Source organism: Ceratotherium simum, chromosome 37 (assembly GCF_057802395.1).
Source record: "Ceratotherium simum simum isolate JZ-2026a chromosome 37, ASM5780239v1, whole genome shotgun sequence".
Classification (NCBI taxonomy): Eukaryota; Metazoa; Chordata; class Mammalia; order Perissodactyla; family Rhinocerotidae; genus Ceratotherium; species Ceratotherium simum.
The window spans coordinates 9296527-9314108 of NC_141936.1; the positions used below are offsets into that span (position 1 = coordinate 9296527).

A 17582-nucleotide genomic window follows, 5' to 3' on the forward strand; every position below is an offset into this window, starting at 1 on the left:
CCCATATAAAGTGGAGGAAGACGGGCGTGGATGTTAGCCCAGGGCCAGTCTTCCCTCAGCAACAAAAAAAAAAAAGGGGGGGGGGAGGATTGGCAGATGATCAGCACAGGGCTGATCTTCCTCACAAAAAAATAAAAATTAAAAAAAAAAAAAAAGTGAGTCACCCTTCTTAACTACTTTTTAAGGCCAAAGGTATCACCCTTCTTAACTGCTTTTTCAGACCTTTATCTGAATGCCAGAAGACTTGCTCTACCCATTAGAAAGAATAGAAAAAAGAAAAATGGATAATGAACAACCCTAGAGGAAATATGAAAGGATCTGGGGGTAGTCTAACTAAATACTTGGAAGGCTGGAGTGGGGAAGGACAACCCAAGTATGCCAGAACAGTCAGAGCATCCTCCATCAATGGTATAGCTCCTTTTGGACCAGAAATAAATCTCACAGATGTACAAAGGGTGTCTCTCATGACACATGCACAAAAAAGGTACAAACCTTCTTGCACCAACTTAATTCAGAATGGAAACTGTGCTTTTTGTAAAAAGCCAGGTTTTTACATCTGGACTTCTCCTCTTTATCTTATCCCCAAATCAGATAAAAAGGCATCTCAATAATATCTATTTATCTTGGTTTGCTTGAAAGTCACATGGTTTTATTCTAACTCTACATCTGACTGTTACTGAACCCCAGGAGACTGGCAGGTACACATATGGAGGGACTTATTCCATGTATTTAGGGTTTGTCATAAGAAAATGAAAATCAACTTTCTATCAGTAGAAATTATAATGAACCTACGTTAAGCTCCCCCCAAACAAAGTACTTTTTATACCTAATGATCAATTCATTGTTCCTAGCCTGTTGACTTAAGTCGATATTTTAACATAGCAAATGACACTAAGTTCACAACTGTTTTTAGAGTCAGTGAGAATAAACCTACATAAATTCATCAAACTAGTCTATTTCTGTCCCTCCAAAAACTTTAGAATTTTAGACTTGTGAGGAACATTACACAATATTTAATCCACCCCTCATCTTACAAATAAGGAAACTTTTCTGTTTCTTATTATCAGAGCAGAGGCTACACCTTCTTTAATATCAATTCCTGTCTTCATTCTCCCTGCTAAAGCAGGGGACAGGTAACATTCAGGCCCTGGTTCTGACATCCTACCTACCTCCTAGTCTACCTGCGAGCATTTTCCAATTCATACAAGTTCACACCTAACATGGATGTGAGCTATGTATACTCAGAAATCCAGACCAGCAATGGGAGTTATCTACATGTAATTTATTGCCTCTACTATCTTCTTCTTCAATTGCTTTTTAAAATGCTTCTAAAAACTGAAACTGACAAAAAAAACCCCATAAAACTAGAATGCAGGATTGTTCCAGTGTCCAAAACCAAAACCAGAGTACCTACAATCATTTACAACTGGGCCTTGATAGAGCTTTTACAGTCTGTTCTTAATTACTTAGAAGTAAATCATTTGGCACTTTTTCTCTCTTTGAGACAATATTACTACTCCATCAGTGGCCAGACAGGAGAATAAAAGAGGTATAGAAATAAGCCAATCCTAATATCACCACTGCCTAAAAAACTCTAAATAGGACATGTCAGGAATACAATTTCAAGTAGGAGAACAATCGGAGCTCTTGAAACACCAATAACTTTTGCTTCTAAACTTCTTTTAACAAGCCCGATTAAACAGTGACAACACATCACTTGCAAATTTAAATCACATGAATTTAACTTACAGGAACCTAACTAGGCCCTATAGTTTAGAGGATCTCTGCTCTGGCTCTCCTCCAGCCACACTCCTCCCCATCAGGTAAGGAGTTCTCAGGGCCAAGTGGATGTGCATCCCCATTTGTAATCAGCCCCAAGCCCACTTCGGGGCATACACAGGCATTTTCCCCAGGTCTGTCTTCGTGAAGGCAGACCACATCACGAGTGGCACCCCCTGCACTTGACAGGTGGCTAAAGGGTGGGTGTTTCTAAGGGGTGTGGACAGATCTTGGACGTGTGAGATAAGATGCCCACATAAGTGCATTCAAAGGCCCTTGTTGAATGAGGGAGCAGCAAAGAGGGGACAGGGAGCCAGGACCGGGAAGGGAAGAGGGGCAGGCCAGAGGTGGACCCTTTCCACACAGCCACATTTCAGCATGGAGCTCCAAGAGTCTGAGAATTCTACATTTGAACCCTAGTACATGAAGGTATATTTGGCAAGGAATATATTTTATTTATCATGAATGTATTTTACTTAATAGTTTGTTAGTCTGATTTATAATTTTTAAATATTTAATATAAGGTATGAGTGCCTATGTTTGTACTATGTCCTAGGCCCCACACTTGTCAGGAGATGACCTAACAGGGATCTAACTTAGGGAAATTCACGACTGTATACTCAAGGAAGAGAGAAAGCAAGCATTAAAATTTTCAAAATGCCGTATGTAGTTCCCTTTATCATTACAATCAGTGAGAGCAAACCTCAGTGTGCACAGGAGACAGGAGATTCGAAATCTGCTCAGTTCCCAAGTGCCTCTCAGGATGAACTCCTTATTGTACTGAGTGTGATTCTCATGCTTAAAAATCCATGTTTTGCACACACCAGAGCCCCTAATATAATCAAGCTCCTTCAACTGGTATGCCAATGAAGAAATAGCCCTTCTTTCTAATGTGGAGAAAATGCTGGTCATGCCAGACTTATTGAGAGATGGTTTATCCATCTCCAACATGGCTAATTACTAATAGATTTTCATGGGTAATTTTTTTGATTACTGAATGTGATTTTCACCTAATGAGCAAACTCTGGAATCTAACACCTATGTAAACTGTACTTCCACTGTATGATACAAATGCTTCTGCAGCTAAGTTACTACCACAAAGCTGACCCTCAATTCTACAATCCAAGTACCAGGGTCAGCATATATACAGTCATGTGTCGCTTAATGACAGGGATTTGTTCTGAGAAGTACGTTGTTAGGTGATTTCGCCATTGTGCGAACATCATAGAGGGTACTTACACAAACCTAGATGGTATAGCCTACTACACACCTAGGCTATATGGTACTAATCTTATGGGACCACAATCATGTATGTGGTCCATCGTCGACCAAAATATCATTACGTGGTACACGACTGTACCGTGTTCTGTCACAGGAAAAGAATACGATTCAGAGAGAACAATGTGACATGTCAGTGATATTTTTTATCTAATCCAATGGGTAAGACCTGAACTTGAGATACAAATGTGAATCCCTGGCTTCTGGAGGGCAAGGGGAAAAAAGGACTAAACAGAATTTGAGAAGAGGTCTTAAAGTTATTGTAACAACAACAATAATACCTATGAAGTAGATGACTGAACTTGTTTTCTCATTAAACTTGTCATTTCACATAATGAAATATGTTAACTAAAATATATGTATTCCATTTCCTCGTCTATAAGAAGAAATTTATTCCTATGGTCTCTTTTGCTGTGAAAAACCTATAATTCTACAGCTATCCTATTCATGGCATCCTGGAAAAGTTAGGTCAGGAATTCAAGAATATTGCTCTCCCAACTTTGCACAATCAAGACTTATCTAGGGACCTGCTGCTAACTATATGTCAGAGTGAACTGCCCTTAACGGGAGAGAGCCTGTTAAAATGAGTCATGAATGTAAGAAAGGGTATAAAGACCCAATAGTAAAGAGCCTCATACTCAGTCCTATCACCTGCATAAAAGCGAAGTGAGAAACTCTGAAAAAAAAAAAAAAGCATTACACATTATTTTTGGACAAATTTGCAGATTAGCTCATGCAGTAGATTGAAAGTAGATAGCATATTTGTTTAGGAAAGATTAACTTAAATCAGTGGAAAAACCCATAAACCCTTTAAGCTATAAACCAAGGGCGTCCAATTACACAAACTGGTGGGTGTCTGCATGGGTTCAGCTGCTCTCTGCAGCCTAATAACAAATGCCATCCCTTTCATTTGAAGTGTGATTTTAAGACTGGCAGAGGGGGTTGTTAACCAAAGGCAAATTTTTTGTTTATTTAAATTTGAAACAAATCCTTGCCCATCCTCGATTTTGTTTTATTACTCTGCCTTTTAGTTTGAATATATGATTTCAGTTTCAGAGCACATCTAAAAAATTAAATGTGACATTAAGTTTATTATAAAGTTATTGAACTTACCGGGGAAGGAATGAAGGCTTCATGGAACTTCTTTGGATTAATTCTCAATACACCCTTTAAAATAAAAAATAAAACCTGTGAAAATTTAACTAGTTATACACTTAACAATTTTTCCATAAGTACGTTATTCTCCAATAAAAAGTTTTTAAATTAATTAAACAGTTCAATCCAGGAAACAAGTTAGATGTATGAGAACTATTCATTAAATGCATGAAACATGATTTATATTGATGTCTGAAACACAGGGTTCCATCAAAAACTGAAAGCTCACACTGGCACCTTGCTATGAACAGGCAGAGGTGAAAAATAAGAGCTTGGCATGGAGTGAGAAAGTGACAACTATTGGGATTTTATGTGCCCCTATATGCTAGTCTTCAAATTTAAACCTTCACTTTAAGAACAAGGCTATCTGGCAATTACACCTCATTGCATAATTTTTTCTGCCTTTTTTATTCTCTAAGACTTTTTCCACAATTGCTTGTTTCTGTGACAATTTTCAAAGTGATATAGGTTAATTTTCAACCTGGACACTTAGCCTCAAGGGACTGGATGTATATTTTTTAATCTGGCCCCTCTGCGGAGCTGAATGAGTCAATAATACAAAATGGTCCAGAATCAGCTCTTAATGTAAATGGGAATCCTGGCTCCAACAGCTAGGCCACCCAGTCTGCCTTCGACTTCATGTTATTCCAGTACCAAATCAGGATCTGCTTCTATTTATGCACAGGGGTGCAGGTGGGGGCAGCCTTCAATAGCAGTTCAGTATTTGAGGCTCTCGCAGGAAGCTGTAACCCTCCCCAGGTTCCAGCTGCATCTGAAGGCCACTGGAACTCACGGATGGAGGCGGTTATTTTCCTAAGAGCCAGACTCAAAAGTTGTCTTGAAAAAGTATTTCAAATAACATTTTCCCCCTAAAATGAGTTGAAAGACCCAAAGATACATAATTAACAAAATAAGTGAGGACATAAAATAAAGCAGAAAATAATTCTTTCTTTCACTGGTGCACCATGTTTAAATTACAAATTTCCATGCAACAGTTTATACTACTATTAACATCCTAAATAGACTACTACAAATGTTCATTCAGTCCTTAATTCAATAATTATTTACTGAATTCTATTTTCAAGACCCTGAGACAGTCAATGTGGGAGAGAGAGTGATGACCAAGCTCAGTCCTTGTTTATAAAGTAAAACATGAAGAATGCCATAAATGAGGGTACAGCTTACTTTTACCTGGGGGCACCAGGAAAGGCTCCAGAGATGGTATCTAACCTCGTCCTTGAAGGAGGAGCAAAATTTGCAGATAAATCAGAACGGAAATACAGGCAGAGGTGACTGTGTAAGCAAGAGTGATTAAGAGGGCAAATACTCTTCTCCCATCCTGCTGTGACTCTGCTTAGCGTAAGAGATAGAGTGGCCAGGAGACAAGGATGGCAAAGCTCCCCAGGCCAGTCCCTTTTAGGAATGTCACTGCAATTTCAGTTCTACGACAGCTGTTTCTTGTTGAGAGAGGGACGAAAAAGGTTTATTACACTTACACTAAATATTCTTCCACTCACCCAACAAATATTTCCTGACGACTAGCATGACGGGGACTACACTAAGTGACAGGGACACAATGGAGAGTAATAATAGACAGTCTCTACCCTCTAAGAGCTTACAGTCTAGTGAGGAGAAGACATTCCAGATAAATAAAAGTAAATTCATTGAAGTTAAATTTTTTTTTATTTTGATTGCAGGCATTTTTTTCTAACCTATATTGTTTTTTTCTTTTTTCCAATTGCTATTCTTCTATGATCCCTTCTAGCTCAGTGAATGGTTAGTACATGAAGAAGTACAGAGATGAGCATGCCTTCTGCTTTGAAAGAGTCTTTAACTACAGAGCACTTAGAGAGGCAAAGGCTGAGCTCAGAGGAAAGAGACAGATTGCTCAAGGCTGTACCTAGGCTCTATTTAGAAGAACAAATATTTAAAGGACCATAAAGATTCTATTCTTGATTGTCTGTCCCAAACTTCCTGACATATAAAAACATATAGGGAAGGACAGAAGCCTTGTACAAGAAAAATATTTGCAATTTGACTGGAGCATACTCTTAAGAACTGGACCTCAGGAACAGATCCCCTTGAGAGTACAGATCACACCATGGAAAGAAACTCTACCAAGTTCCATAGCAGACCAGAGTCATCTCCACAGCCTGATGGAAGAAGCTGTCAGTAAAGCATGTCAAGACATGGTCTTTTAAACTAAAAGAGACTTCCAGCAGCTGTTTTGTCTCACTTACCTACAGAAGTCCAGGACTTCCATTTCCAAACTTTAACGAGCATTACCTAATCTGCCCCAATTCCTCATCTCTCATCTTCCTCCTCAATCCTTTCCTAGGCCTGGAACTTGATCAGTGAGGCTCCTACATCCTCCAGCTCTTCTCTGACTGCTCCTGTGCCTCCTTGCCTTAATTGAAACCCGGCTGTCCCCTGATATGATCGCTTCCTTTGAAGTGCTCTCAAAGGGAGCCTATTTTCTCTCTCCTAGCCCATGTATCTCAGGGACCAGAGAAAGAATGTTCCCCCCCAGCTTCCTCATTGTGGCTTTAAAATTATTTTTTTCCTCCATTCTCTTTCAAAACCCCCAGATCCCTTGAAGTTCGTGTCATTAGCTCCTGCTATATCTCCTTGGTGCTGTCATCTTCAAACCTTCTGATCATGTCCCTCATTCACTAATGCTTTGGCTCATAGCTCATCGTCTACCTCCCCACCTCCATTCCTATAAACACTTATGGGACTCCACATCCATATGAATCACCAGGCAACCCCAGCCAGTCACTCTAGCTACCTTTTCCTCCACCCCGCCTGGCCACTCTCTCCCATGTTCACAGCCGGTATCTTGTCACTACTGCTAATTATACCACCTCCAAACACAAAAAATCAAATATCACATGTTCTGATCACAGTCTTCTAGTCTTCCAGCTCACTTGTAAAAACCCCACTTCAACAATACTTCATCTTCACTAAGACCTCCAACCCACAGACCTACCTACAGTTTTGCTATTCATCGTCCTCCCTCTATGTTTATTCCCTTCTTGGCCACCTAGATGCCATGACCTGTCATTACCTCCGGCCCTTGCAAACCCTGAGCCTTGGGTCCACTCTTCCTCCTGTATTCAACTAGCAAAACCACACTCTCAGTTGACCCCTGCCTTCTCCATGCCTACACCCAAAGGGCTGAATGTTACTGTAGAAAAGTACCACACAACAGAGCTAATTAGCCTAACTCAGCAATCATAAACATGTTTTATTTGGCTCACGTTTGTGAATGCTTAAAACTGAGGAACTTCACACATAAATATGTATTTCCAGATTTTCTTAAAAAATCGGCTAACTCCACATGGCAGCAACCACCTGAGTTGAATAACAGATGCTTCTCTTATAGCAATAAAAACAACTGCAAGGCCGGCTCGGTGGCACAAGCGGTTAAGTGCGAGCACTCCACTGCGGCGGCCCGGAGTTCGCCGGTTTGGATTCCGGGCGTGCACCGACGCACCGCTTGTCAAGCCATGCTGTGGCGGCGTCCCATATAAAGTAGAGGAAGATGGGCAAGGATGTTAGCCCAGGGCCAATCTTTCTCACAAAAAAGAAAAAGAACAAACATTTGTTGAGCTAATTAATTAATGTCTGCAGAGCTGAAGTTTTCCCACCACCCCTGTATTAATGTTATGAATATCATCTGTTCCTTCTAAATGACTAGGCAGTCCACTATAATGTCACCTCTCTTTTTTATTTTACACCCAAATGTTCTCCAGCTGATTTCACTCTTAACAAATGGTGAATGTCCCAGCAACTAGCCCAGCCTGTCCTGTCTTCTTGGACTAGGACTTCTCCTGAGGTCCAATAATGACTTTATACCAATATTCTATTCTAGGAGGAACTCTGTCGTCATGCCTCAGGCAGCTCTGGGGCTCAGCCTCAACCACCTTTAGCCAAAGTATCATCTGGGTTCATGAATCAGTCAATTCTACCATCTTCATACCCATGTCACTTTGCTTATCACCCCAAACCTGAGCCCCTTCCAGGCCTGTCTATCCCTTCCTCTCATTTCTCCCAACATATAACAATCTCCCAATACTGCACCTATGGAGAGAGAAAGGACATATGTTCTTTGCTGTGAGAACCTGTTTACAAAAAAAAAATTTCAAAACTACATGTATATGATCATGTGTTATTGCTGGTCAGTTCAAACACAGGAAAGAGATTTCTTTGGTCCCTGTGGACTCCTCTTCCCCACATAGGGCAAAACACCAATGAAAGGTCAAATTATTGGTCAAAGTATCGAAAACAAAACAAATATATTATTCCACTCCTATTTAAAAATATCTCCTCAATATCTCTCAATAAAAGTTTCTTCTCCAGATGAGGAGAAGAAAAAGGAGGTCACAATATACTTAAGTTTGAATACAAAAGTTAACAAATGCTTATAAGTATATCCAATAAGTTCAATTTTCTCCAACAGCACTCAAATATCTTTTCCTGTCTAGCTTTTTACCTTACTCATCAAGGCCTGCAGACACAAAGTTTATATCAGAAAGCAGATGGACTCTGTTTCTCTGCCTATGAAAATCTTATTTACAGTGTTGTATATTTCACATGGTGACCTCATATCTGGAACCCATTCCTTTCCCCATCTGCAGAGAACAACTGTTCTCATCTGTGAGGGGAGGCTCTGGCTGCAGAGTCTCATGATGTCACAGGCCAGGAGGAATCACTTATAAACTCCTGGGAATGAGAGTTATTATACTGATCAGCTTTTTGTTTGGTTTTGTTTTAATATCACCAAAGAGTTGCTTCAAAAGCAAAAATTAATACGAAGGAGCAAAAACTAATAGCATTGTAGAATATTTCCCTCACTCTATGTCTATAAATTCTATAAACAAAATTATAAGCAATTTTTTGTCCAAGTTATAACAACCAAGCTTCCCCTCACTCTTCTTCAAAGACAGTACACTGATCCTTTATTCAGTCAGTAAATAAATATTTATTCAATATAAACTTATTAAGCATCAATCAAATGCCAGGCACTGGGCTAATCTGTGGGAATAAGGCATGACCCTGCCCACAAGGAAGTGAACAGTCTATTTGAGGAAACATAAATGCTAAGATATGGTAATAGGTTTAGAATAAAGGGTAAACAAGTCAGCTTCAGGAAAGTGGTAACAGCTGATTCCTCTTGGAGAATTAAAGTAAGGCATCTCAAAGGGGGTAACATTTAGGTAGGGACTTAAAGGTCAAGCATGATTATTACATCAAGATAGTGAGAGAAAGCATTCCAAGCACCAAGAACAGCGTGTACAGAGTCAGAGGAATCCAAGAGCAGAGTTTTTATAGGAAAAGTTTTGAAGATCAGGGTGAAGGGAGCAGAGCGCACCTGGAGGACAGTGGCAGGAGACGAGAATGGGAAAGGCACAACAGGTCCTCGTACATGAAACAAGATGAGGGCCAACAATAAAATGTAGATAAAATGGAGTTCAACGTGTGCGCTGACCAATAAACAGCAAATGAATGGATTAATGAATGGACAAATGTCCAACTGCAGCTTTGACTCTCCTGAGAGAGGTCTTGTCAAAGAAATCCAAGGGAAGCTGAAAAAAAAAGTCAATAGTACCTCTAAAATCAGAAAGATCAACTCGTTTATTAAAAAGAGTTTTCCATTCAAGAGTCTACATTAATCATATGTGCAGTTGACCACAGGTAAATACAAACAGGTGAAAAAAAGAAGAGAAGATGATAGTATCTGTTAATTGGCTGGATCTTTAGCCAAAAACACAAATCAGAATGAGAGAAAATGGAACACAGTCAACATTTTCAAGTGAGCCAGGTAACACATGGCAATATTTCTATACTAATACAAGAACTATGAAATAGACTTAATTCAAAGAATATGTGGCCCTGCCTCCCTCTCCTTCTCCTTACCTACTACCTGCCCCACATTTCATGCCTAAAGAGATCTAAGCTGCCTTACTCCATATTGTTTCACAAGTTCTTGTTTTCATGAGTGCCAAGACTTCTCTATAGCTCCTTCCCACATACATATTACCCATTTTAATAGGCCCAAACTAGTCATCCTTCAATATCTACCACAGATGTCACCTCCTACAGTTTCCCAGTTCCCCCCAACATTCTCCCATACACCTTGGTCACACTTTTATCTGAGCACTTACCGTTCTTCCCCGAATCATCCATTCACATGACTGCCTGCCCCACACTGGGCTGCCAGCTCAAAGTACAGAAAAGCAGCCTCATCCACCTTCATCTCGAGAGCACCCATGCGGCGTCTCCCAACTATAAACTGCTCCTGGCTGAGAGCGGAGGCTCAATGAACCTTTGCTGAGGCAAACCACTGAACTGGCTTGTAAAAGTATTTTGTAAACTATAAAGCACTCAACAAATATTATCTGCTGCTATTTATTGTTTCCTTTTCCACCTTATTCTCCGTCATTCAGCATCCATGTGCTCCGGGCAAACTGAACTCTCAATGTTTCTTATAGCCAAATGCTATTTCCCACTTCTGTCTTTGTAGCTCACGCTGGTCCCTCCGTTTGTAAAGCTCTTTCTCTTATCCTCACTATTCAAACTGCACCAATCCATGGCCTGGCCCAAATATATCCCTCCAATAAAACATTCCTAGATAACCCTAACTGGAAATAATGGCTCCCTCCTCTCAAGTCTCAGAGCACTTTGTCTGTCTCTGTCTTGTGGCACTTATCACCTCCCATTGCACTGCAGGTCTAAGAAATGGGAAGCCCTGTGGCCTGTTATGTCATCAATTCTCTCAAAGCACACAGCACAGAACAATAAACAGTTTAATGAGTAAACAGATCACTCCTCATTCTACATATTCAAGAAATAGCCTTCTGGTCTGTTTTAAGTACCTGGATGAGTGTTCCTCTCTTCAAGCCTTCTGAAACATCCTCCTTGGACATGTAGGTTTCAAATATGCTCTTTTTCTTCCCTCGTATGGACTTGTTCTTTGACTTTTTGTCACTCGGCGAAGCACCAATACCATGTGAGCCAACCACAGAGGACACACCTAGAAACATAAGGCAGCAATCAACTCTTTCCTCAATCAAACATCTCTGTATTTTTAAAACTGGAGATAGTTTACCCTTTTTTTTTTTAAGTTAGAAAGACCAACAAGAGAATGAAACTCCCTGATAATGATTTCAAATAGTCACAAAAAGGAAAGAATGGGTAAGGAAACATAAATAAAATATACTTAGATGAGACTTGAGTTTTAAATCAGCACCACAATATGCATGACATAATCTGAATAATAGATTCAGTATGCTTTGCTGTTTATAGACACAAACTTTTTAAAAATAGGAATTACTAACAGATTGTCACTTTTCTAGAGGAAATTAAACAGCTGTATTCAATATAACAATAAATTAAGACACTAAGAAACCACACTTAATTCTAGAATAAATAACATGAGAGAATATTTAACAGGTCACCAAACGAATTATAGCCCCCTCAGTTCTAAGACCCGCCCTACACCTCCATTCCACTTTTATTTCAGGCCTCCAGTTGCTAGAGTAGATTCCATTTTCCTTTTGCTACCTCTGGGGGTCCCCAGGGGCCGGAGGTTCAGCCTGTAGTCAGGATGGCTCATTCCTGGTTCCAAGGTTGCCTCTTCTCTCCAGATCCAGGGGGGCCTCCACTGCTCAGCTCAGAGTTCTCTCCTGCCTTGAGCAGCTCAGTTGTTACTAGCTGAAACCAAAGAGAAATGGGTGACTACAGAGCAGTTAACCAGTAGCCTCCTCTGCGCTCTCAAATATTTAGTACTCGGATATACTTGAATGACAAAGGCAAAGTGGTGCCCCTCCTGGGTCCTGGCGTCACTTTCTCCCAGGCAGTTAGTCAAGCACACCATCCGTCCTGAGTTTCTTTTCAAGGTCTTCACCCTCACAGGTATCACTAACCTGCCTGTTTGAGGCACTTCAACTAAAAACCTCCACAAATAAGGCAATGAGGTGGAAATTAAGGAGTTCCACAGTTCTCCTCAGCTTGTGAAATGCACAAGAGCAGGAGAGAACATGGTTTTGAAAAATGGCATAAAGATCTAGAATCTAAAGGTTGTAATGAAATGAGTACTAACCTAGGGCTCAAGAATGCGGCATTTACTAAGTTTAACCTTGTTAAACGACGTTCCTCTACAAAACCAAGTAAATCAATTCCTTAGAAATCATCAACAAAATCTAATTCATTGCCACAACCTGATGTCCAAAACTATGCAGGGAACTCCAATGGTTCATAAAAAGTGGCAATGTTGTAGTTAGACATCTATTTCCCTACTCTTACCTGCCATCATTTCAAACCACTCATCTGACCAGAAGCTCAGGCAGCTGTTTCTATGGAATATAAGGCAGCTGCCTAGATCAGCAGACTGGAATGTGGGGCCCTGCAGCTGGCCCCCTAGCCTTCCACCTGGATACTGAACATGTCATCACAACTTCTACTTCCTACTTTCTGCTGGCCACAAGCCCAGGATTCAAGCCTACACTTGCAAATTTCCAAAATCCTGGTGGGTAGCCTGCTTTCCCATACAATGGATCAAGATGTCATTCTGAACACTAGCTTCCATTTCCTCTAAATTTCCCACACACATCCTTCACTGGAATGATGTAATTTTTCTTTAAATTTAAATTAATATTGGGGCCCGCCTGGTGGTGCAGCAGTTAAGTTCACACGTTCCGCTCCCATGGCCCTGGATTCACTGGTTCAGATCCTGAGCGCAGACCTACTCACCGCTCATCAAGCCATGCTGAGGTGGCACCCCACATAGAGCAACTAGAAGGATGTACAACTAGGACATACAACTGTCGACTGCAGCTTTGGGGAGAAAAAAAGGAAAAAAGGAGGAAGATTGGCAACAGATGTTAGCTCAGGGCCAATCTTCCTCAAAAAAAAATTAAATTAATACTAACTCAGGAGAAGAGAAGCAACAGAGACAAAGGGTAACAGGCTACTTAGTGCTACATGAAGAGATTCAGAGATAAAGGCAAAAAGTTCCAAGAAGGGAGAGAAACAGTCTTAGACAAACAACAAGGTAGTGGGACAAGTATATAGAGAAAAGTCCAGACTGTCTGATGGTTTAATTCAGAAATGCATTCATCCACTCATCAATTCAACAAACATTTCTGCAAGGTACTGTACTTGGCACAATGAGGGATATAAAAGTTAATTTGATTTGTAAAAATCATTGTGAAATAACAATATGAGTTGGGAAGTGATAAGTGCTATATTTTTTTAAAGTATGGGTAAATGTACATATGATGGGAGAGAGAGAGTATCTCCAGGTCAGGAAATCTGAGAGAGCTTCAGGAAAGATTTTAAGGAAGAACTGAGAATGTGAGAAAAGCATACTGCCGGCAGAGGAAACAAAAATGGAGACACAAACAGAAAAACACAGCAGGTTCTTGCAACATGAATTCCACTTGGACAGAGTCCAGCCCATAAGAAGAGAGGCAGTGGCAAGGAAATTAAAACAAGTTGGACGGTCTAGAAAACCAGCCCAACTTTTCCAAGGCAGTAGGGAATTTCCGAAGCATGAATGAGCAGAAGAGAAGAACAGATCAGAGTTGTGTTTCAGGAAAAATTAACCTGGCACAGGATTCAGAGTCATCTGGAGTTAAGAGAGACTAGCAGCAGTTGCACCTTAGGAAAGAACCAGAACAGACTACGTGAAAGGAAAGGACGGCCTGAACTAGAGTTGTACACGTGGACACTGAAACGAAAAGACCCTGAAGATGATATGACACAGGACAAACTGGCACCACCTGGCAATCAGGCAGATTTGGAGGAGAGCAAGGAGGTGGCAATCGTCTGAGATTTCAAGTGAGGAGACTGGGAGATGATAATGTCACTAAGTTAGAGAAGATGATGAATTCTACTTTGGGTATTATATACCTCTATGTGGAAATACATATCTCTATACACACCTCAACACACGGAAATACATACCTCTACATATACCTCTACACCAAATACCTGGAAACTAGAGCATAACTTAGAGAGATAAATTAGCCAGCCATTTGCATAAAGATGGTAAACCATCTAGAATGGACAAGTTTTCTAGAATGGACAAGATTGCCAAGAAAGAGTAAGCTGATACAGAAGGGGGTCTAGGACAAAATCTGGGTTAGGGCAACTTTTAGGAAATGCAAAGAGGAAAAAGAAGCAGAAAATATTAGAAGCTAATAAAGATATAGGAAAAGAACCAAAGGATTTGGAAGTTAAGAAAACAAGGGAAGGCCGGCCCCATGGCTTAGTGCTTAAGTGTGCGCACTCCGCTACTGGCAGCCCGGGGTTCGGATCCCAGGCATGCACTGACGCACTGCTTCTCCAGCCATGCTGCAGCCGCGTCCCACATACAGCAACTAGAAGACTGTGCAACTACGACATACAACTATCTACTGGGGCTTTGTGGGGGAAAAAAAAAAGGAGGAGGATTGGCAATAGATGTTACCTCAGAGCTGGTCTTCCTCAGCAAACAGAGGAGGATTAGCACGGATGTTAGCTTAGGGCTGATCTTCCTCACAAAAAAAAAAAAAAAAGAAGAAAACAAGGGAGAAAATAACTCCCAAAGAAAGACAGGTTCATGATCAGGGTTTCCATCCATTACTGAGTAAGAATACAAATACTGGCAGCCTTGGGTGGGATGAGGAGTTGGGGGCAAGCTGCAAGCAGGAGAAAGAGCGACTCCAAAAACAAGTGCCAGAATTGAAAACAGGCGTGCTTCACGTCAAGTCCTGATGCAGGCAAGAGTCAAAATTAAGAGGAGTTACTGCCAGTTAAGTGACATCGAGGTACAGAGATCTTGACTCAAACGTCCCCAGGTCCTACATCCACAACATTCCTTAGTGGCAAATATCCCAGATGGCATGATTTACACCTAACTTGTCTCTCTAGCTCAGGGAGACAAGGAATGTTTGGTTGGGTTCATCATTGTAACACCACTGGCTCCCACAGTACCTAGGACAGAACAGGTGCTCAATAATCACTCCTTACATGACTAGATGAGTTTGTTTTCATGAACAAGCAGTGAGAACACCAAGCAAAGCAGAGTCATTCAGGGAAACCACACTAAAAACAAGTTAGCAAAGAACACAGGACCCAGGAAACAAAGTTAGCAAGAATAAGCCAGACAGCTGGGCATGGAGTCAAAGCTTGCTTTTAGTTATCAAAGCACCAGAAGGAGATGGAAGGATTCCAATTATATAAGATGCTAAGGAGAAGATGAACAATCAACCTTCCCTTCCCAGCAATGTAGTTGTGAAGGCCCATTAACTCCAAAGAAATCCTGGACACTCCTACCCTGACATATTGAAAGCACAAGCCAATTTCTAATCGTCACCAGCTTCTAGAGTGAGGGCCACTGTTACACTGCCCAACTGCCGACTGGCTCCTAGACAGAGTGTTTTACCACGGAAATAGCTGTACATTCTGAAGAGTTGGACTGGGGTTAGGATGAAGAGGCAGTAACAGTCAATAGTGTTACATGGTACAAAAAGCAGGAATGAGGGGGAATGGGGAAAAGGCACTAGTCTTGAAAGAGTAAATGTGAAGCTCTGGATCAAAGAAGTAGTGTCCGAGACCCTTTACATTCTCCAAACGTAGCACAACGCATAGTGAAGAGCAAGTGCTCAAAAATGTGAATAAACTAAGCCTATCCGGGACAGAAACTAGGTTACAACGAATATATACTAGTGAGAAATATGAGTAGCAGGGCCAGGACTAGGGTGCGAAATTTATGAAAGAAAGCCAAGTCGTACAAGTGCCAACCCCACATTTGCAAGGACTCTGAGAGTGAGCGCCTCCTTAAATGTTTGTGCCCTAGGCATCTCGCTTGCCTTACCTAGTCTCAGCTCTGATGAGTAGCAAGAGCAGATGAATCTACGAACCTGCACAGTGAAGGAAACTCAAGGAGATAAAGTCAAAAGAGAGGTTTAAAGAGAGAAAAGGTTGAGGCTATCCAGAAGCTAAGATGGAGCCAATGGAAAGCGAGAGAGAGTAAAAACAAGTGAAAGAGGATATAATAAAGCAAAAAAAAAGGATAGGATTAAAATAAATCTCACTGAAATTAAAGAAATAAATAATTTACATTACAAATCAGTAGGAAACATGAAATAGTCAACAAGTAATGTTAAGACACACTTAACATGATTTTTCAAAAATACCCAATAGACACTACTTCATAACATATTCTGAAATAAAATTCAGTTTAAATAAAATTTAAATGTTTACAGATAAGACAGAGAGAGGGAGAGAGAAGGCAGGGAAAAGATGCCCAGAATAGTTGAATGAGGAGTCTGACAGATATGATCCCCAACAATAAATATGGACAAAATTATCAAAACCAACCATTTAAGGATCTGGAATATTGACTAAAGACATCCAACAAATTGAGAAGTGTTTATTCAAGAAAATCTACTGAATCTCAGTAAGAACAGTATTTTAGCCTGGGGCTCCTGCCACCCCACACTCACTCCCAATTCCTTGGTGTGGAAGTCCTACTAGGGCCGGGCAAGCTGTGAAGACTGGCAGCTCCACTGCCAGAAGAAGGTAAATTTATTTGGAGCAGAGCAAGGAGAATTCCATGCCCACGGGCATTTTCAAAAACAATAGTGATTCAAGGGGCAAAATATCAGAGTGCCAATATCACGGCTAGCCTGAGTTTGCAATACTAGTTAGGGCAAGCAACAAACAGCAGACCAACCAGAAATTTAACAGGGAGAATCGGAATGACACAACCAAAGAGGGCCTTGATAAGAATTTACATTTTCCTGCTGCACGCACGCACAACACTGTAAATAGACAGGAGAGAAATGAAAGGGCCCTAGAGAACTACTCATCCCTGGAAGAATGTGAGCCTTGAAAATACAGAAAGCAAACATCAGGGCAGCCTTGTAAACTGCCTGAACTTTGAATGTATTCCCCATGTCTCACAAGAACCATTGACAAAGGGTAGGGGCCTCACCGTTTCAAGGAATTTAAACACAACCTCTGACGATTCATAGGTTGACCACTAAGATATGCTGACCAAAAGGCAACCACTAGAAAGTTAGACTTAAAAATAAAAACAAGAAAGGAAGAACTGAGCAGTGACATCAGCAGCCACAAAATGCAGGAGAATCAGACTCCATAGAGTTAGCCCAGGCAAGTCACCAAACAAACAAAAGAGCAACCACCTCCAGCTCTGGGAAAAGAATCAGAATGTAGAATATATTACCAAAACTCTCTAGGTTTCCAACACACAGACAGAGAGAGCTGTATGGTGGCTACCAGGGGCAAGGGGATTGGGGGGTGGGCACAAGGGGTGAAGGGAGGCATTTATACGGTGACTGACAAACACTAATGTACAA

The 17582-nt window shown here is 40.9% G+C and overlaps 1 protein-coding gene across 5 annotated transcripts in view; it reads right to left on the minus strand.

Annotated features, from left to right (window-relative positions):
• Positions 1-17582, minus strand: part of DIS3L2 (DIS3 like 3'-5' exoribonuclease 2) — a 337343-nt gene that overhangs the window by 278781 nt on the left and 40980 nt on the right. For all 5 annotated transcript variants that reach the window (XM_004427679.3, XM_087424689.1, XM_087424686.1 and 2 more), the window contains 3 exons: positions 11779-11928; positions 11091-11248; positions 4171-4224 (listed from right to left, as the gene is read on the minus strand). In XM_004427679.3, coding sequence (XP_004427736.1) covers positions 4171-4224; positions 11091-11248; positions 11779-11830 — 264 coding nt within the window. In that variant the 5' untranslated portion in view covers positions 11831-11928. The remainder of the gene's footprint in view (positions 1-4170; positions 4225-11090; positions 11249-11778; positions 11929-17582) is intronic.